Source organism: Rhinolophus hipposideros (genome assembly GCF_964194185.1).
Source record: "Rhinolophus hipposideros genome assembly, chromosome: 13".
Lineage (NCBI taxonomy): Eukaryota > Metazoa > Chordata > Mammalia > Chiroptera > Rhinolophidae > Rhinolophus > Rhinolophus hipposideros.
In genome coordinates this window covers 38,629,622-38,652,380 of record NC_138059.1, presented here as the reverse complement: position 1 = coordinate 38,652,380, position 22,759 = coordinate 38,629,622, and the positions used below count along the sequence as shown (strand labels likewise).

The 22,759-nt window shown below is 38.6% G+C and overlaps 2 protein-coding genes and 1 pseudogene across 3 annotated transcripts in view; 2 read left to right on the top strand and 1 right to left on the bottom strand.

Moving 5' to 3' along the window:
- RAD54B (RAD54 homolog B) overlaps positions 1 to 20,539 on the bottom strand; it is a gene marked incomplete at its 5' end in the record, with an annotated part of 127,312 nt that extends 106,773 nt beyond the window's left edge. Inside the window, 2 exons of the mRNA XM_081070751.1 lie at positions 9,633 to 9,804; positions 20,405 to 20,539. Coding sequence (XP_080926877.1) covers positions 9,633 to 9,804; positions 20,405 to 20,539 — 307 coding nt within the window. The remainder of the gene's footprint in view (positions 1 to 9,632; positions 9,805 to 20,404) is intronic.
- Positions 491 to 1,762, top strand: LOC308506794 (tubulin alpha-1A chain-like; annotated as a pseudogene). The gene has a single exon. The product of its transcript is annotated as a tubulin alpha-1A chain-like (transcript).
- On the top strand, positions 6,869 to 7,327 carry LOC308506870 (ubiquitin-conjugating enzyme E2 variant 1-like; the record flags this gene model as incomplete). The annotated part of the gene is made up of 1 exon (XM_081070871.1): positions 6,869 to 7,327. The coding sequence occupies one exon, from the start codon at positions 6,869 to 6,871 to the stop codon at positions 7,325 to 7,327; it is 459 nt and encodes a 152-aa protein (XP_080926997.1).
- Positions 20,540 to 22,759: the final 2,220 nt, after the last annotated feature.

The window sequence follows — 22,759 nt, the reverse complement described above, 5'->3', positions numbered from 1 at the left end:
TTCATGCTGATCCTCATTCCCAAGTCCCAGGATCATCTTTTCCACTCCATCCCCCAAGTTCAAGACTAAATCTATTAACTCTTCCCCCCCCACCACCCCACCCTTCCATTTCCCTATGTGTTTGTTGTAGCTAGGCCTGCCCCCAGGAGCCACAAAACCCTGTGCCTGATGTAATCTGAACCCACTCCTGTTAATACCTTGAGTCTAAAGCTGATGAACTCCAAAAAAAATTTACAACTAAATTATAGAATAATCAAACTGGAGAACAATCTGAAAACTAGTTGAACAGAACTCCTATGACTAAGGATATAAAGAGGCTACATCAAGACTGTATTAAATGTCAACTATAATTGAAAATTATTTTGATTTTTAAAAAATAAAGAGGGTAGGTTCTCTTACATCGACCGCCTAAGAGTTGTTCTGTAAGGAGCAACAACCTCTTCCTCTCAGCCATCTGACTGATAGCCGCAAAGCAGCAACAATACGTGAGTGCATCTCTTTCCATGTTGGCCAGGCTGGTGTCCAGATCAGCAATGCCTGCTGGGAGCTCTACTGCCTGGAACATGGCATCCAGCCCAATGGTGAGATGCTGAGTGACAAGACCATTGGAGGAGATGACTCCTTCAACACCTTCTTCAGGGAGACAGGCACTGGCAAGCATGTGCCCAGGGTAGTGTTTGTACACCTAGAACCCACTGTCATTGATGAAGTTCACAGTGGAACCTACCGCAAGCTCTTCTACCCTGAGCATCTCATCACAGGCAAGGAAGATGCTGCTAATAACTATGCCTGGGGTAACTACACTTTTGGCAAGGAGATCATTGACCTTGTCTTGGACCAAATTCAGAAACTGGCCAACCAGTGCACAGGTCTTCAGGACTTCCTAGTTTTCCACAGCTTCGGCAGAGGAACTGTTTCTGGGTTCACCTCCTGATTATGGAACATCTTTCTACCGATTATGGCAAGAAATCCAAGCTGGAGTTCTCCATTTACCCAGTCTCCCAGGTTTCCACAGCTGTAGTTGAACCCTACAACTCCATCCTCACCACCCACACCACCCTGGAGCACTGATTGTGCCTTCATGGTTGACAACCAGGCCATCTACAACATCCATCATAGAATGCTCAATATTGAGCGCCCAACCTATACTAACCTGAACAGGCTGATAGGTCAAATTGTGTCCTCTATCACTGCTACTCTCACATTTGATGGAGCCCTGAATGTTGACCTGACCAAATTCCAGACCAACATGGATGCCCTATCCCCGCCATCCACTTCCCTCTGACCACATATGCCCGTCATCTCTGCTGAGAAAGCCTACCATGAGCTGCTGTCTGTAGCAGAGATCACCAATGCGTGCTTTGAGCCATGTCATGGTTTCCAAACATGTCAATGATGCCACTGCCACCATCAAGACCAAGTGCAGCATCCAGTTCGTGCACTGGTGCCGCACTGGTTCAAAGTCAGAATTAATTACCAGCCTCCCACTATGGTACCTGGTGGAGACCTGGCCAAAGTACAGCAAGCTGTGTGCATGCTGAGCAACACCACAGCTATTGCTGAGGCCTGGGAGAGCCTGGACCACAAGTTTGACGTGATGAATGCCAAGCGTGCCTTTGTTCACTGGTACGTGGGTGAGGGCATGGAAGAAGGAAAGTTTTCTGAGGCCCGTGAGGACATGGCTGCCCTTGAGAAAGATTATAAGGAGGTTGGTGTGGATTCTGTTGAAGGAGAGGGTGAGGAAAAAGGAGAAGAATACTAAAGTTAACACGTCACAAAGCTTCTGCTTTTACAGGGAAGCTTATTCTGTTTTAAACATTGAAAAGCTGTGGTCTGATTAGTTAATTTGTATGTAGCATTGTATACTTTCATATACAATTACTGACCTATGCTTTAAAACACGACGCTTTGTTACAGACCCAACCTGTCCATTACTCTGATGGGTTTGAATAAAGTATTCCCTGTCTTAAAAAAAAAAAAAAAGGGCCAGCCCGGTGGCTCAGGTGATTGGAGCACCGTGCTCCTAACGTTGAGGTTGCCAGTTCGATTCCCACATGGGCCAGTGAGCTGCACCCTCTACAGCTAAGATTTTGAATAATGCTCTCCCTGGAGCTGGGCTGCCGTGAGCAGCCGGAGGTTGGTGTGAGCTGCCGTGTGCTGCCATGGGCTGCTGTGTGCTGCCATGAGTGGCCGGTGGCCAGCGTGAATGGCCGGCAGCCAGCGTGAGTGACCAGCAGCCAGCATGAGTGGCTGGCAGTGAGCTGCTGAGTGCTGCTGTAGACTACTATGTGCCACCATGACTGGCCGGCAGCCATCGTGAGCGGCCGGCAGCCAGGGAGAGCTGCCGTGAGCTGCTGTTAGTGGCCCACCAACGACTGGCGACTGACTGCCTCAGCCGGGGGGAGCGCAAGGCTCATAATACCAGCATGGGCCAGGGAGCTGTGTCCTACACAACTAGACTGAGAAACATCGCCTTGAACTGGAGTGAGGCGGGGAGGCGGAAGAAAGGGAGGGGGGTAAATAAATAAATAAAGAGTATAACTTTCAAAAACAATAAATTAAAATTTAAGTCCTAGATGGCATCTTCCAATACAAGAATGTTCCATCTACATTGAAAATTTGTTATTTAGTGTAGCCACCTTCATAATTATCTTACCTAAGAGCTTCTGGATAACTTGCTACAACATCTCCATCAGCATTTGCTGCTTCACTTTGCACTTTTATGTTATGGAGATGATTGTGTTCCTTAACCTCATCAACCAACCTCTGCTAGCTTCATACTTTCCTTCCGCAGCTTCCTTACCTCTCACAACATTCACAGAATGGAAGAGTTAGGGCTTTGCTCTGGATCAGGCTTTGGCTTAAAGGAATGTTGTGCCTGGTTCCATCTTCTACCCAGACCACTAAAACTTTCTCCACATCAGCATAAAGGCTGTTTCGCTTTCTTATCATTCATGTGTTTACTGAAGGAGCACCTTTAATTTCCTTCAGTACTTTTCCTTTGCATTCACAACATGCCTATTTGGCACAAGGGGCCTACCTATCTCAGCTTTCACCTTTTCACTACATTAATCGATTTCAAGTTGGTTCTCCAAAATGTGTCAAAAATAATTATAATATTTATATTTTTAAGTAAATACAGTTAAGGTACTACATTTTATTAAAATAAAAGATTACTTTAAAGTATAAGAATTTCCTATTGTTATTCATTCCTGAAAAACACAAAAATACAGAAAAATGTACATATGCTTTCCTAAACTTCCTTTCTGGAACACCGAGCTCGTGGGTTAAGAACAAGCACTGCAGTCAGCAGCATGGAAATATTCAACTACAAACATAGCAGCCAAAGTGTTCAACATGCATTCCTCACTAAGCTTAATCATTTCTAGTTTTTGACTTAAAGTGAGAGGTGTGCGACTCTTCCTTTCACTTGAGCACTTAAAGAAGATTGTAGGGTTATTAACTGACCTAATTTCAATATTGTTTTGTCTCAGGTAATAGGGAAGCACAAGGAGAGGGAGAGATGAGGAATGGCCAGTCAGAGAAGCAGTCAGAACACACACAACATTTATAGATTAAGTTCGCTGTCTTATATAGGGGCAGTTGTAGCACCCAAAACAATTACAATAGTAGCATCAAAGATCACTGATCACAGATCACCATGACAAATAAAATAATAATGAAAAAGTTTGAAATATTGCAAGAATTACCAAAATGTGACACACAGACATGAAGTAAGCAAGTGCTAGTGAAAAGAAGGGGGCCAACAGACTTGCTCAATGCAAGGTTGCCAGAAACCTCAATTTGCAAAAGAAAAAAAAAAACATTATCTGCAAAGCCCAATAAAACAAAGTACAATTGTCGACACTAGAAACGTCTAAACTAGATGTATGAGGTCACACAATTAGGTCACACGCGAACTCATACTAGAAAAAGTGCTACATATCTCATTACTGAATATCACTACAGTCACCTTCGACGTACTCCCTTGGGAAGCTATGCACTGATGCCAGCACCTAGTCCACCCTTCAAAGCAATTTTACAATTCTTTCTGGAATGGCCATCAGAGCTGTCGTATTACCTTTGATGTCCTGACTGTCATCAAAATGTCTTCCTTTCAATATTTCCTTTATCTCCGGGTAAAGAAAGAAGTAATTGGGGGCCAGATCAACTAAGTAGGGAGGGTGTTCCAACACAGTTATTTGTTTACTGGCTAAAAACTCCCTCACAGACAGTGCCATGTGAGCTGGTGCATTGTCGTGATGCAAGAGCCATGAATTGTTGGAGAAAAGTTCAGTTGTCTAACAATTTCACACAGCCTTTTCAGCACTTCCAAATAGTAAACTTGGTTAACTGTCCAGTTGGTACAAATTCATAATGAATAATCCCTCTGATATAAAAAATGGTTAGCATCATTGTTACAATTTTGCAAACTTAATTGTCAGACCTTTGTATTGTAGAATTGTATACTTACGACCTATGTAATTTTACTAACCATTGTCACCCCAATAAATGTAATTAAAAAGAAAAAAGAAACGTCCAAACTGCAAACTTTTTATAAGAATTTATTTGAGCCAAACTGATGGCAAATGCTGGGGAGCAAGATCTCAAATGCTCCAGAGAATAACAGTTTTGCAGCTTCTTTTATGCATTTGAAATTAAGGAGAGAAGGAAAGAAAGATTACATGGAGGTGGAAGAAAAGCAAGGCAGGGACTGGGTTATAGGATAGTTAATAAGAGTATGTACTCTCTTGAGGGTGATTATGCCAATTTCAAGGGTGTGCTAATCTAGATGTACAGAAATAACGAAGGGCTTACTTAAAGCAAAAATAAACCTTTTACTAAAGAAGATATATGCCTGGGGCATGACTACCCACCATGACCTGCCCAATTAGGAATTTAAAATCACATCACCCTGTGAGGTTGCTTTCCCTAGAACCCGTTTTTGTCCATACAATAAAATGAGGTATGCCTATATACCGAAGGTGTGACAATTAAGTTTGCAAAGTTGTTGCAACAATGTTGCTAACCTTTTTTTTATATCAGAGGGATTATTCATTATGAATTTATACCAACTGAACAAACAGTTAACCAAGTTTACTACTTGGAAGTGCTGAAAAGGCTGTGTGAAAAAGTTAGACGATCTGAACTTTTCGCCAACAATCCATGGCTCGTGCATCACGACAATGCACCAGCTCACCTGGCACTGTCTGTGAGGGAGTTTTTAGCCAGTAAACAAATAACTGTATTGGAACACCCCCCCTACTCACCTGATCTGACCCCCAATGACTTCTTTCTTTACCCGAAGACAAAGAAAATATTGAAAGGAAGACATTTTGATGACATTCAGGACATCAAGTGTAATACAACGACAGCTCTGATGGCCATTCCAGAAAGAGTTCCAAAATTGCTTTGAAGGGTGGACTAGGTGCTGGAGTCAGTGCATAGCTTCCCACGCGGAGTACGTCGAAGGTGACTATAGTGATATTCAGCAATGAGGTATGTAGCACTTTTTCTGGGGTGAGTTTGTGAACTTAATTGCCATACCCCGTACTATATGATTGTATTCATAAGAAATATCTAGAATAGGCAAAACCACAGAGACAGAAAGAGGTTTCTGTCTCTAACCAATTAGTGATTACCAGGGCTGGGAAGAGAGTGAGGAACGAGGAGTTGACTGCCTACTTGTTCCAGGGTTTCCTCACTGTGTGATGACAATGTTCTGGAACTAGATAGTAATAATGGTTACACGACACTGTACTCATGCTAAATGCCGCTAGACTGTACACTTAAAAAAGTTAAAATGGTGAATTTTACATTATGGACATTTTATCACAATAAAAAAAACCAAACATTTATAATTTAAATATAAGTAAAACTAATAAAATTCAAAAATCACATTAATTTAATGATAGTGATTAACTTATTGAAATTAAACTGCTAATCATAATATAAATATGGTACCAACATATTCTTTTGTTGTTACAGGTTCTTTCGTGTTCAAAAAGCCTGTTCTCCAATAGGGCCTATGATGGCTCTATTTGAATGTACAAAACCTTGATTTGGTAGGAGTATTCCTTGCACATTCTGTCCACCCCTACTGTTATTTACAGACATGAAATATTGTAATAATACTCAATTATAGGGTGACGTCCAAAAGATCCCAGCACTTGCTTACATACTTTTACTCATATCATTTAACAGAAAACACATGGGTGGTGAGTGGGAGATGAAGGTAAGGGGGATCAAATATATGGTGATGGAAGGAGAACTGACTCTGGGTGGTGAACACAGAATGGGATTTATAGATGATGTAATACAGAACTGTACACCTGAAATCTATGTAATTTCACGAACAATTGTCACCCCAATCAATTTAAAAACAAACAAAAAAAAACGAGGCAAAATATTAGTAACTATTGAATTTAGGATAATAATTGGATTATTCTCTTAACTTCTCTATATACAGGAAATTTTTCAAAATAAAAAGGTGATTGGGAAAATGAGGATATATTTTAACTCGGATATATAGGCTTGGACCTCACTTCAAGGTGGATTAGACCTACCCTGTTTCTCCGAAAAGAAGACCTAGCTGGACAATCAGCTCTAATGCATCTTTTGGAGCCAAAATTAATATAAGACCCGGTTTATATTACTTATATATATTATATTATATTGTTATGATATGTTATATTACATTATATTATATAAGACCTGGTCTTATAGTAAAATCAGACCAGATCTTATATTAATTTTTGCTCCAAAAGATGCATTATAATTAATTATCTGGCTAGGTCTTATTTTCAGGGAAACATGGTAGGATTGAAAGAATATCAAAAGGTGAGAGTAGGAGCGACAGCGACGCAAGATGGCAGCCACCCCGGGCTCGGGAGTAAAAGTCCCTCACAATTTTGAACTTTTGGAAGAACTCGAAGAAGGCCAGGAAGGAGTAGGAGATGGCACAGTTAGCTGGGATCTAGAAGATGACGAAGGCATGATACTTACAAGATGGACAGCGATGATAATTGGGCCTCCAAGAACAATTTATGAAAATCAAATATACAGCCTTAAAATAGAATGTGGACCTAAATACCCAGAAGCACCCCCCTTTGTAAGACTTGTAACAAAACTTAATATGAATGGAGTTAGTAGTTCTAATGGAGTGGTGTACACAAGAGCTGTATCAGTGCTAGCAAAATGGCAGAATTCATATAGCATCAAAGTTGTCCTCCAAGAGCTTTGGCGCCTAATGATATCTAAAGAAAACATGAAACTCCCTCAGCCCCGTGAAGGACAGCAATTAATCAAAAAGTGTTACAGCAATTAATCAAAAAGAAAAACCACAGGCCCTCCCCCTGCCCCCATTCAATTTAAGCAGTCTTCATTTTCCATAATAAATTTTCTAGCTATGTCTTGTAGACCTCAAAGTACTGAAAAGGAAGCTCCCATTGAAAGGCAGTTGTTTATCTTAAGATACTGTAAATGATACTAATTTTTTGTTCATTTGAAATATAGAAGTTGCGCTATAACAAAAAAAACAACAGGTGAGTGTATACAATATACGTCTTTCATCTCCATACTTTTCAATATACAACATCTCTCTCCAGCAATCACCATAAAAAGCAAGATGCTTCTTACAATGCTCTTTTCCCCAGTTAACCTCTCTCTCTGAATGAGAGGCAGGAAGATATCAGGAGGTCGGCACAGGTTTCCCAGTCCAGTGAATGTACTAAATCAGAGAAGGATTAAGGGATGAAGGGTTGAATAAATTAACTCCATCTTCAATTTATCTTAACTCTTAACTCTCTTCTTATATTTAACAGGGAAGAGAATGAGAAACTATAGAACACAAATAATGCCCCAAATCAGTAACACGAAATATATTATGCTATAGAGTCTAAATAGCATCCTCTGGTGAAGAGATTTACTGGCACAACAGAGGGGGAAAAAAACAAACAAAAAAAAACAAGGTTGACAGGAGATAAGAAAGCCTGGGAAAATAGGTTATTCACCTAACAAAGGCAGAAGGAAGAAAAGAGGAAGGGAAGTAAGGTAGTAAGAAATAGAGAGCAAGTCAGTGAAACAGAGCAGCAGCTAAACTGCTATGCCCAGAGCAGAGCCATCTCTAGGGATATCACTGAATTGATACCAGCTCCAAAAGTCCTTCCCAACTTTGTCCTGACACGAGTTATAGCTTTTGAAAAGTTAGAAGGAACATAAATGATACTAAGGATCCGGGCCAGTTGGGAAAATACAGAATTCCTTTCTGCCCCAACCAGAAATGAACCAATTATAGGTAAAATTAATTAATCATCACAAAGTTCAAAAGGGTAAGCACTTAAGGCACTTCGTTGATTTGCACTGATCTCTTAAGGATGGCAGTTATTATTCTATAGATCAGCAGATGGGACTCTCTCCCTGAATGTGTTTATTCAACCAAAAAATTTAAAAAATGCAATTTGGAAAAATGTAGTCTTTTTTTTTTTTTTTTAAGATTTTATTGGGGAAGGTGAATGATATACTTCCAGGATTTTTTCCAAGTCAAGTTGTCCTTTCAATCGTAGTTGTGGAGGGCGCAGCCCAGCTCCAGGTCCAGTTGCCACTGTTAGTTGCAGGGGGCGCAGCCCACCATCCCTTGTGAGAGTCAATGAGTCAAACCAGCAACCTTGTGGTTGAGAGCCCACTGGCCCATGTGGAAATCGAACCGGCAGCCTTCAGCATTAGGATCATGCAGCTCCAACCGCTTGAGCCGCCGGCCCGGAAAAACGTAGTCTTAATGTTGCCTTTCACAAGGCCAAATAAACATCTGTGAACAATCCTAATTATTTTTTTAATTACCTAAAAACTACTGCTCTATTGCTGATATAAACTCATTATTTTAACTCAATTCAACAAAGAGGGGAGGGAACATTTATTAAATGCTTGGTTTTCCTGCAATTATATACCTCCATAATTCAAAGCTAATTGATTTGAAGTTACTCCATGGACTCTACTGAATTAACAATTTTACTCATTTCAATTTCACCTCTCCAATTTTAGTACTATTACTGTTTACCCAAAAATAAGACCTAACCAGACAATCAGCTCTAATGCGTCTTTTGGAGCAAAAATTAATATTTAAGACCCAGTTATATTTTATTATATAAGATCCGGTATTATATATTTTATATTATATTATACCCGATATTATATTATAGTAAAATAAGACCTGGTCTTATATTATAGTAAAATAAGACCGGGTCTTATATTAATTTTTGCTCCAAAAGACACATTAGAGCTGATTGTCCGGCTAGGTCTTATTTTTGGGGAAACACAGTAATAGTTTTTAGAAACTTTTTTTTCAAATCTTTACACACATTTTGGTACTTGGAGAAAAGACCATATTTGACCAATAAGTTTATAATGAAGTCTTAGACATATACCTATTACAAAGCACAAGATTTGAATTACAAGGTTATTAATACAATCATTAAAGATAAATTATGACAACAAAAAATGTGAATTGTCAACAATCTAGTGGTAATATATCAATAACTTTTGAATATAACATATTCATTCTTATAATCAACTTAAGTAATACTGCAATAAAACTGGTCAACTGTAAACCCTATCAATAAAATGTACAGTCTTACCTATATGATGTAGGTCTAATGCTGTCATTGCAGATGCTTCAAAACAATATTTTCCCATGTAATTATCCCTGTGATTAATTTCTCCAGCATTTTCTTCAGCAGGTAGAAGATTTAAACTGCATATTCTGGGATCAGTTTGTGACTGGACAAAAGCAGTCTTATTTGCTGCGATCTAAGAGAATGAAATATGTATTTTATGCAGAAATTCAATCTAATTGTCCATATTTTTACAAAAGAAAATATATTCTTGGGATTTGCATCAAAATAATGAATGGGAAGGAGCTAGGGAGAGAGTTAGAGAGGTAAAAATAAAGCTTAATTTAAAATATGAACTACCAGTTTTTCTATATGTAAACAGGGAAGAGATATTTTTAAATAAATTTAAAATCCAATTTTTATTTTTAAAATTAGTTTTAATTATGTCATAAAAGCTAAAAGACATAACAGAATGAAAATTGTGCTAAATTATAGTGTACTTTAAACAACATATCAAAGAGCTTTTAAACAAGTAATATAACGCTATTCTGTCATTTGCTCTTTCTCTTGCTAAATTTATTAGTATTAAGATAAACTATAAATATTGTTAAATTTTTATGGTACTGTCACTGTGTTCTTTTTTTAAAGAGTCCTTATATTTCACAGACAAATACAAAAATATTTACAAAAGACAAGATATTCCTGGGATTTGCATCAAAATAATGAATGGGAAAGAGTTAGGGAGAGAGAGAGGTAAAAAAGCAAGATTGGTCATGAATTGACAATTGTTAGAACTAGGTATGGGGTACATGGGAGTTCTTTATATACTAGTTCCTCTATCTTTAGTTTTAGTTTTAGTATTAGTTTTCTGTTGCTGCTGTAACAAATTACCACAAACTGAATGGCTTAAAACAATGAAAATTTACAGTCTTATAATTCTGCAAGTTAGAACTCTACCTTGACTCTTACTGGGCTAAAATCAAAGTTATCAGCAGGGCTATATTTCTTTCTGAAAGCGCTAAAGGAGAATACATTTCTTTGTCTTTTCAAACTTCTAAAAACACCCACATTTCTTTGGCTTGTGGCCCCTTTATCCACTTCAACTCCAGCTATGTTGCATCTCTCTGACACTGTTTCCATAATCACATCTTTCTCTAACCCTCTCTTTTGTCTCTCTCTTCTGCTTTTAAGGACATTTATGATTGTACTGAGCCCACCCAGATAATCCAGGATAACCTCCCCATCTCAAGGTCCTTAAAATTAATCACTTGGTCAAAGTTCCTTTTGCCATGTGAAGTAACATATTCACAGGTTCCAAGGATTAGAACGTGGACATTTTTAGAGGGCCATTTTTCTGCCTACCACAGTATATTAGAATTATTTTAAAATAATAATTCACAACAGACACAGCTATCATACCTCTATAAATATTCACTATAAGAAATTCAGAGATATTAAAAATCCATCTGGTAAGATTTTGAAGTAAGTCAGTTAGAAACCAATGGAGATCATAAATTTTATTTTTTGCAACATTTTGAGATACAGTCCAAGTTACAGAAACATTCCAAAAATAAGTCCCATGTACCCTTTACCCAGATTCACCATTTGATTACATTTTGTTGCATTTACTTCCCATCCCTCCTTCTGTGTGTGTGTGTGTGTGTGTGTGTGTCTGTGTGTGTGTGCACACATTTCAGAATAAGCTGTAGGCACTGGCTCCTTTCCCTCCAAATATTTCAGTATTTCCAAAGAGCAAAGACACCCCATTCGATAATCACAGTAAAATTATCAAAATCAAGAATTTAACATTCGTATAATACTATTATCTAATCCACAGTCCATATTCAAATATAGTCCCTTATCCCTAAAATGTCTTTTATATGGGCCGGCCCGGTGGCTCAGGCGGTTGGAGCTCCATGCTCCTAACTCCGAAGGCTGCCGGTTCGATTCCCACATGGGCCAGCAGGCTCTCAACAAAAAAAGGCAAAAAAAAAATAAAATAAAAAATAAATAAATAAAATGTCTTTTATACTTTTTTCCCTGAGCCAGGATTCAATCTCAGGTCATACATTATACTTAGTCATTATATTTCTTTAGTTTCCTTTAATCTAGAATAGCTCCTCAATCTTTATTCATATTTTATGACTTTAACATTTGTGAAGAATACAGGCCAACTATTTTGTACAATGTCCCATAATTTGGATTGTCTGGTACTTCCTTATGATTAGTTTCAGGTTATGCATTTTGAACAGAAATATCGCAGTTCATCACATTGAGAAGCACATGATATGGATTTGTCCCATTATTGAAGGTATTCATTTGATTAAGGTAGTGTCTGTCAGATCTCCCTGCCAAGTTAATATGTGCCCCTTTATCATTTTTTAATGTTAGGAGATGCTATTCAAACACCCTACTTCCTGATCAAACATTCATCCACTACTTTTGGCATCCATCTAACATCATCAATACTTCTATTTTTATGATTTAGCATTCCATTCCAAGAAGTTACTCTTCTCTTTTATTTACTTAGTATGGATTCAGACTTCTATATTAATCAAAGGTTTATCATCCACCAGTATAATTATTCTGATGCTCAGTTGGCCCCAAATTTTGTACTTATCAGGCCAATTAAGTAGAAAAACCCTTAATTCACCAAAATAATATTTTCTTAGTATGAATTAATTCAATCTAAGAAGAAAAATAATTTAAGAACAAAAATTTAAGAATGTAACAGACAAAGTAAGGGGGAAGGAGAGTTGCCTACTTGGACTAATACTGTTAGGCTTCTCACTTTGCCATGCTTAAAATAGCTATATAATTTCCTAAATGCCTACTTCGTTAGTTTTAAAAAATAAAATAATAGAGTTCCAGTCAAGATGGCAGAGTAGGTAAACACTGAGCTTGCCTTCTCTCACGACCAGGTGAAAAGTACAACTAAACTACAGAAAACCATCACTGAGAATCACCAAGTCTAGCTGAACAGAAGTAGACTGGTAGGAGGGGAGGAGATGTGGAACAGGCAGGTCCCACACCCACATGTTGGTTAAAAACCGGGAAGATGTTTTCAAGGTCCCGCTAAGGAGCCACACATCAGGCTCCCCAACCCTCGGCTCCAGGGCCGCAAAAAAAGATCTCCATAACTTCTGGCTATGAAAACCAGCAGAGATTGTCACTTAGTGAGACGGAAGGTGGCTGGAGTCCCAGGCATTCTTCTTAAAGGGCCCATGAATGGGCTTACTCGCTGATGGATTCACTCATTCTGAGCTCCAGTGCTGGGTCAGCAGCTCAAAAGCACCAGAGACATACAGGGAGTAACTGAGTTGTCTGGCTATAGGGTGAGGGCTAGAGGGGCAACTTTCTCCCAGACAGAAGTGCTGGCAGGTGCCATTCTTCCTTTGTTGAGCCCACTCCGCTTGCAACCTGCAAAAACAGGTGGCTGCCACATCTGAGTCTCCATCAACCTGGCTAACACTATTTGCCCCACCCTGGTGATTCTCTGAGACTTCAATCCACCCAACCAAGCTACTTCCAGTGGCTTTCCCATACAAACTGTCTTGGCTCATGTTGCAGAATTTTGTAAAATCTCTCAAAGGTTCACAAACCCCAAACATGTAGCATCTGGCCTCAACGTGCCTTGTACAACTTGCTGAGCAGCCACGAGCCCAGCAATAACAGCAGCTGGCATCTGTTCACAGCTTAGCCTCTCCCAGGAACCTCCAAGCCCAGCACAAGGCAATCATATGCAGATTACTTTGTAGGTCATACCAAGTGGCTCCAGGCAGGGCACAGGCACCAGCTGGACTTGGTCTGCTACAGCACCCCTCCCAAGAGGCCTCAGAACCAACACACCTGGTATTCAGTTTCAGACCACACCAGAACACCACCCAAAGGGCAGACACCAGAGCCCTGCTAAAGCAAATCCTGCTCCACAGGGTCACCCCTGCACAAAAGCTCCTCCACTGTAGGAGCTTTTGTGCAGTCCTTACAACCAATCAGCCTGAAGATCAATCCCTCCCACTGACATACAAACAGCAACCAAGGCTCAACTACAACAGAAGGGCACACACAACCCACACAAGGGACTCACTTGGAGCACCTGGCTCAGGTGACCAGGGAGGCCATGCCATTTGGGCCCCCAGGACACCTACTACATAAGACCACTCTATTAAGACATAAGAGCTCTGCCTAACATATAGAAACAAACAGGGAGGCAGCCAGATGGGGAGACAAAAACATGTCCAGATGAAAGAACAGAACAAAGCTCTAGAAAAATAACCAAACAAAATGGTACAAGCAATCTACCAGATGCAGAGTTCAAAACACTGGTTCTTGGGATGCTCAATGATCTCAGGGAGAACTTCAACAGAGATAAGAAACATAAAAATGGAGACAGAAAACATGAAAAAGAACCAATCAGAAATGAAAGATACAATTACTTAAATGAAGAATACATAAGAGAAAATCAACAGTAGATTAGATGAAGCAGAGGTTCAAATCAGCAATTTGGAAGATAAGGTAGCAGAAAACACCTACTCAGAACAGACAAAAAAAAAAGAATACAAAAAAATGAGGATAGTTTAAGGGGTCTCTAGGACAATATCAAGCATACCACATAGGGATACCAGAAGAAGAAGAGAGCAAGGAATTGAAAACCTATTTGAAAAAATAACGAAGGAAAACTTCCCTATCCTGGCAAAGGAAACAGACATACAAATCAGGAAGTACAGAGAGTCCCAAACAAGATGAATCCAAAAAGGCCCACACCAAGACACATCATAATTAAAACACCAAAGGTTAAAGACAAAGAGAGAACCTTAAAAGCAGCAAGAGAAAAGCAGTTAGTTACCTACAAGGGAGCTCCCATAAGACTGTACACTGATTTCTCAACAGAAACTTTGTAGGCCAGAAGGAATTTGCACAAAATATTCAAAGTGATGAAAAGCAGACCTACAACCAAGATGACTCTACCCAGCAAAACTATCATTTAGAACCAAAGGACAGATAAAGAGTTTCCCAGGCAAGAAAAAGCTAAAGTAGTTCATCACCACCAAACCAGTATTACAAAAAATTTTAAAGAACTTCTTTAAGAAGAAGAAACAAAGAAACATCAAAAATATGAATAATAAAATGTCAATAGCTACGTATCTATCAACAATTATTTTACATGATAATGGATTAAATGCTCCAATCAAAAGGCATAGGGTGGCTGAATGGATAAAAAAACAAGATCCTTACATATGCTGTCTACAAGAGACTTGTTTCAGATATAAAGAGACACACAGACTGAAAGTAAAGAGATGGAAAAAGGTATTTCATGCAAATGCAAATGAAAATAAAAAGCTGGGGTAGCAATACTTAATCTGGACAAAATAAACTTTACAAGAGACAAGAGAAGGGCCCAGTAATCCCACTTCTGGGTATTTATCCAAAGAAACCCAAAACAGTACTTCAAAAGGACATTTACATCCCTATGTTCATTGCAGCATTATTTACAACACCAAGATATGGAGGCAACTTGGTGTCCACCTGAAACTAATACATTGTATGTTAACTGTAACTGAAAAAATTTTTAAATCAAAAAAATAATAAAATAAATAAATAAATAAATAAAGTAACAACTTAGTTTCCTGACATAAAGAAAAATATAAGTCAGTGTTTTGGGCTTGGAATTAGTCCTTAGAAACGACATCAAAAAATAAACCTTAAGACAAGGGTGTCAAGATGATTTAATGAGGAAAGAATAGTCTTTAAACAAAGGGTTTTGAAACAAGTAGATACCCACATGCAAAATAATGAAACTGGACTCCTACCTCACACCATACACGAAAACTAACTCAAGATAGATCATAGGCTGAAATGTAAGAACTAAAACTATAAAACTCTTGGAAGAAAATACGGGAGTAAATCTTCATGACCATCTTAAATATATCACCAAAATCACAAGTACAAACACCAAAAAAGTTAGATAATTGGACGTCATCAAAATTAATAACTCAAAACCCCAAATGAGATACTACTTTACCTACTGTAATAAAAGAGATAAATTGGCAATAATATGGAAGTTTGAACCCCTCATACACTGATGGTAGGAATAAAAATGATGCAGCCACCTTGGGAAAGAGCCTGGAAGTTTATTAAAAGTTTAAACATAGAATTATCATATGATCCAGCAATCCACTCCTAGGAATGCACCCAAGAGAAACAAAACAAGTCCACATAAAAATTTGTAAACAAATATTCATGAGCATTATTCATAATACCTCATAAATTAAAAAGTGGGAACAACGCAAATACCCATCAAGTGATGAATGGATAAATAAAATGTAATATTAATACAATGGGATATTATTCAGTGTGGTAGGCAGAATAATGCCTCCCAACAGTGTCCACATCCTAATCCTCAGAACCTATGAATATGTAATCTAACACGGCAAAAGGGACTTTGCAAATGTAATTGAGATTAAGGATCTGAAGATAAAGAGATTGTCCTGGAGTATCCAGGTAGGCCCAATCTAATCAAATGAGTTCCAGTTTCTAAACTGCCATTGCTGATTTGGAAGAAGTGGGCCATGAGCTAAGGAATGCACCTGGCCTAGAGAACATAGGAAAAGCAAAGAAAACATTATTTACAAAAACCACCAGAAATGAATGCAACACTGCCAATACCTTGAATCTCAGCTCAGCAAGACCTGTGTTGAACTTTTGACCTACAGAACTGTAAGATAATATATTTGTGCTATTTTAAGCCACTAAATGTGTGGTACTCTGTTACAGTAGCAATAGAAAACTAATAAATTTGGTAATAAAAAGGAATGAATTCACTGATATGTGGTATAGAAACCAAAAACAACAAAAGAAGACAAGCAAATGAAAAACAAAAACTCATAGACACAGACAATAGTTTAGTGGTTACCAGAGGGTAAGTGGGGGGTGGAAGATGAGGGTAAGGGGGATCAAATATATGGTGATGGAAGGAAAACTGATTCTGGGTGGTGAACACACAATGGGATTTATAGATGATGTAATACAGAATTGTACACCTGAAATCTATGTAATTTTACTAACAAATGTCACCCCAATAAATTAAAAAAAAGGAATGAATTACTGATACATGCTACAACATGGATGAGCCTTGAAAACATTATGCTAACTGAAAAAAGCCAGTCACAAAAGGTCACATGAAATATCGGTAATAGGCAAATCTATAGAAACAGAAACCATCAGTGTTTGAGGGTTTCAATCCTCCATATTCTTGCCAATTTATTATCTTTTTGATTATAGCCATAGTAGTGGATGAAGCAGTATCTCACTTGGGGTTTTGAGCTTTTAATTTTCATAAAATCCAATTTATCTAATTTTTTGGTGTTCGTGCTTGTGATTTTGGTATTATATATAGGGCTGAGAGATTTGGAGAAAAATCAGGAATGAATGCTGCTGTGCATACTTTTTTTTGGAGTAATAAAAATGTTCTAAAATTGATTTTGGTGTTCATTGCACAACTCTGTGAATATACTAAAGACCACTCAATTGCAGTAGGTGGATTGTATGGTAAGTGGATCGTATTTAAATAAAGCTGCTTTAAAAAAAAACAAAAAAACTATTTAAAATGTAAAAGTATGTTTTCTCCTTATGTTGCAGCCAGAATTCTAAAAATTGTAGGGTAAAACACATGCAGACCAAAAAAGGCAGAGTCAAAAATTAGTAGATGTTTTCAACAACAATAAGACAAACAACCAATTAAGAACCTGAAAGGACTTGAATAGATATTTCTCCAAAGACATACAGACAACCAAGAAGCACATGAAAAGATGCTCAGCATCACTAGTCATTAGGGAAATGCAAATGAAAACCGCAATGAAATCGCACTTCACACCAACTAGGACTGCTATAATCAAAATTAAAAAAAAACAACACAGAAAATAACAACTGTTGCTGAGGATGCAGAGAAACTGGAACACTCAGACATTGCTGTGGGAATGTAAAATAGTGCGGCAGCTGTGGAAAACAGTTTGGTAGCTCCTCAAAAAACTAAACATCGCATAACATTACCACATGACACAGCAATTCCACTCCTAGGTATATACCTAAGAGAACTGAAAACAAGGGCCCAAACAGAAACTTGTGCACCAATGTTCATAGCAGCGTTATTCACTATAGGCAAAAAAAGTGGAAACAACCCAAATTTCATCAAGTTACATAAATAAATGAATGGATAAACAAAATATGATATATACACACAATTGAATATTATTCAACCTATAAAACAACTAAGTTCTGATAAATGTTACAACATGGATGAACCTTGAAAACATTATGCTAAATAAAATAAGCCAGACTCAAAAGGGCAAATATTTTATGATTCCACTTATATGAGGTAGTCAAATTTATAGAGGCCCAAAGTAAAATAGTGATTTCTAGGGGATGGGTATAGGGGAGAATACGGAGTTATTATTTAATGGTTATAGAGCTTCTGTTTGGGATAATGAAAAACTTTTGAAAACAGATAGCGGTGATTGGTGTACAAGAGTGTGAACATAATGAATGCCACTTACTTATGATATGTGAGAGGCCCCTCAACTATAGAAATTTCAAGCCTCCTCCCTATAGAAATATTAAGTCTCCTTTTCCCTAGTTTCTTAGCTCCCTAGCCCCTGGTCTTAATCGCTTTTCAAATCAGTTTCTTAATCTTAAACTAAAGATTGCTCCTAGCCTAAATCACAGAAGGTCTCTCACCCCTGCTTCAAATAACTACTTAAAAGCGTGTGACTTAATCGTTTTAACTGTAATCATTGTAGCCCAACACTCCTCCAGGCCATTCCAGACCTAACCCCTAGGTGAAATAAAGCTAAATGGACTTTAACATTTCCCAGGCCATTACAGATCTAACCCCTGGGTGAACAAAGGCCACCTGGAATTAAGATAAATGAACTCTGAGTCCTGTTCCTGGGGCCAGCACTTTTAATTTTTTAACTGAAATCTGTCTCTCCTCATCTGGGGGCCATTGGGATATGAATAACGTCCCAGTGAGGCTTCTAGTGCACCCCAACCAAGGTAGATATGAGACCCCCTCCTTTCTATTTAAGATCAGATAGGGTCAGAGTTCCATGAATCCCCAATAGGTAGGGACAACCCTACACCCCTTCCCAGCATGAAGCAGATACAGAAGAGAGACATCCCGATCCTCAACTTCCCACAGAGATTTATGGGGATCATGTCTCTCAGGGGAAATAAGGCAGGCAGTTAGAGACAGGCATTACGTCTCTGCATTCCTGCACGTCCCACATAACCTATGGGGAGCACTGCCTGGAGACCTCCCAAATTCTTCCGGTATCTGCCCTAACCATTAATCACTGTGAAGGTCTAACTAGATTAAAACAGTTGCTCACACCTGCGAAAAGAGGCAAGAGGTTACAACGACCTCCATCTCACCTCAACCTCATTATACCATCATTATAGTATCATACATATGCCCGGTAGTTCATTAATATCATTATAACGGACTGATTTCTGGGAAGGAACATGTGCAATCTAAAAAGATGAGGTAATAGCCCTTTGTCAATCACAGATGTAAATCAGGTGGTCCAACGCCTGGAGGGGAACAGCCCATCCTGAAAAGAAACAATAAAACCACCAAACTCTCATGGGCCGGGAGCCCTCAGATGTTTTCCTTTGAGCTCGGGCCTGCTCCTAACTCTTTGAAGTGTACAGTCTCTTCTAATAAAATGCTCTTTCATCACTTTACCCGTGTTTCGTTCAATTCTTTGCTCGAGATGCCAAGAACCTGGACATCACACTAGGATAGCCCACCCTCCGGCAACGTAGTAGCCAGGATTCTCGGTTCTCCTTCAGTAGGCCTGGGTTCGACCCCCAGTGTGGGAAACTAGCCCAGACTCCAACGGGTTTGACCCCCCATGTGAGAGCCAAGCCTGAAAGGCTAAGATTGCCAGTTTTCCTCCACGAGGCCCGGGTTTGACCCCTGGTGTAGGAACCAAGCCTAGTCACAACAAGGTTTGACCTCAGTGTGGGAACCAAGCCCAGGCATCATGCCAAGAAGGGCCCACCCTCCACCCTCTGGTAACACTTACACATTTGAAAATGGTAAAATGGCAAATTTTGTTATATATATTTTACCACAAAAAAGAGAAAAACTATTAATAGACTTTAATCTCCATAACATAAATGGATCAGAGAACTGTGGAGGAGCGGAAGTGTGGATTGCCCATTTTATATACTTTCTATATACCTTTATATACCTTTTATATACCTAAGACCAAAACAATCCCTTCTCTTACCGTGTTTCCTGGAACAGCATTAGAGCTGATGATCCAGCTAGGTCTTATTTTCGGGGAAACATGGTAGCAGTAAAGAACATATTTTAAGACCGCTTCACGCATTACTTTTTATAAGTAAAATGAAAGGAAACATCCAGAATAGTGATATATATCATTATTTACATGTTTCACTTTAACTGCTTTGTCTAAAGTTTTCATTTATTTATGTGGTACCTTTAAAAAGAACACTAATCAGGATAACTTTTTTTTTTTTTAACAAGAATCTTCCCTTCCCTCACAGATGTATTTTTTACGGGTACCAAAAGTTTATTTTATGTATCCAACCACATCTCATTCCTTTAAAAAAAAAAAAAAAACTTACTCATCATTTCTGAGGTTTTTAGAAGACTGTCAGAAATGCTAACAATTCTTATAGGCAGTTAAGTATTGCGTAAGTCTTTAAATAGTATTTTTTAAATAAATACATGCTTCTCTATATTATACTTCCATTACTTTTTTTTTTACCTCAAATAATTTTGTATCAGGATTCAGCTTTGTAATCTCTTCATTCAGACTTGAATTACTTCTTGCTGGTGGTATAAATTTTGGTTTTTTAAAGGATTGCCCCTGCAACTGACTTGGTGCTGCAGATCGCCTCATATTCAGCAGTAGTAACCTGAAAAATACTGAAGACAGAAATCATCCATAAGTCTGATCAGAATCACCTCTACAAAAATAGCTCATCACTTCACCTATGATGTCTTTAAAAATATAAGACAATAAGCTTGTAAAAAGCTTTAAAAAAAATTCAACAGTAAGATTTTACTTTCCATCACAAAGGGTTTTTGAATAGAAATTAAGATTTAAATTGAATGGTGCAAACTTGAGCATACATTATATCAATTTTGGTAATATTATAGATTAGACATGATGATATAGTCTTTAATGAAATTTAGACAGTAGTTTCAAAGTCAAAGGAAACATAATTATTCACATACATATATCAAGCATGTTGCTTTTTGCTATTCCACTAAACCATAAACTGCATGAGGGGAGCAATCATGCTTGTTTTCTTCACCATCCTATAAACAGCATCAACCACTATGCCAGACACATTACAATTAGTAACAAATACGTTTGAATGAATGGATGAAATCCTGGCGATTCAAAAGACAAAATTATAATTCAATTTATTTTTACTACCCTATTTCCTTTCAACACAGTGGAATTTTTTTCAAGAGACTAGATCCAGTTTTCCTAACTTTTGCTCAGTATTGTTCACTCCAGGGGACAGGGGAAGACAGATGGAAGATGACATTATATAGATCATGCTTCTAAAACGGACAGTAGCACCACTCCAATTCAAAGCTACTTCACAAAACACTATACAAGATAAGCCACCACCAAGATATACCAGGTATGATCAAACAATACGGTGAATGTTTAAATTAAAAAAAAAATTATTATAGTAAAAGACACATTGCCATTAGCCTCCCCCCAAAATATTCCCCCTCGCTTCGAACATACTTATCGCATCATTCTTGCAACTTTCTGAAGCAGTTCTGGAAGTCCTCCTTCGTGAGTGTCTTCAGTTACCCCCTCGTGGCTACCTCGATATCCTGAATCAATCCAAAACTTTTACCTTTCATGGTAATTTTGACTTTGGGGAAGAGCCAAGTCACACCATGCCAGATCCGGTGAATAAGGTGGATGAGGACACACCGTAATGCTTTTATTTGACAAAAATTGCCATATCAGAAGTGACACATGACACAGACTTTCCATTGTAATCCCAAAATATGGTGAATGCTGCTGCCGAGTACCATCCAACGGAATCTTCAATATGGGAAGCTGTGCATCAAACCTTAGTAATAGTGTGTCGCGCCACGCGCAACAAGGGCAGTGAGGAGGCGAGAAGGGGCGGTTTGGGTTAAGTTTTTAAGCAAGAAACAACCAAAGACTTAATGCAGTTAAATCTCTCCGAAGGCCAGGGGTCTCTCAGTCTCAGAGGGCTGGAGCCCAGAATAAAGCTGGCTGAAGGTTTTTATTGAGAGGTCTACAACTACAAGAAAGCAACATTGTTTCTTACACGGTCTGTGAGGCTCAGACTTCCTAACAGAAAAATGTTTATTCCAATTACCCTTTGTCTGTTAACAGCGGAAGCACAAGGTCCCAGGATGATTTTACCTAAAGTATGTACCTTTTCAGGTTCAAGTCTTTCACATCATAAAACTCTGTTGAGAGAAGTGGAACCAGGTGCAAGGGGAAAGCCAGAGCCGGCAATAGACTTTCCCAAGCAGGGGGAAGGGGAGGCAAGGCCCCTTCCCATACCTGTCCAAGGCAACTCATTTGGGGTCCCCACTCAGTTCCGCCTGGCTTAGGTTGTATCTCCCGTGAGATATCTTACCCGTCTTTGGCTGCAAACCATCTTTTGGGGACCAGACAGAGACATAAGGTATAAACAAAGGATGGAACAGAATCCCAGAAAAGCACAATTTCACAAACTCTTCTTTCCTTAAGGAAAGACATGAAGGGACATTTGGCTAGGCTGTTGTGCAACAACAATAGTGTATGACAAGTTTCAACTTGTTCACTGTAGTCAGTCGGTTGTGAACTACGGCTGAGAGAAGGTGTGTTTTAAAGTGTGTTGTAAATCATTCTCCATCATGACAACACTCCGTGTGACACATCACTTATGGTATACAGCAATTTCCGTCAAATAAAAACATTATGGTATGTCCTCATCCACGTTATTCACCGAATCTGGCAGCATGAGACTTCTAGCTCTTCCCCAAAGTCAGAGTGATTCAGGACAAGGCAGCCATGACAGTGCAACTAAAGACACTCACAAAAGAGGATTTCCAAAACTGCTTCAGAAAG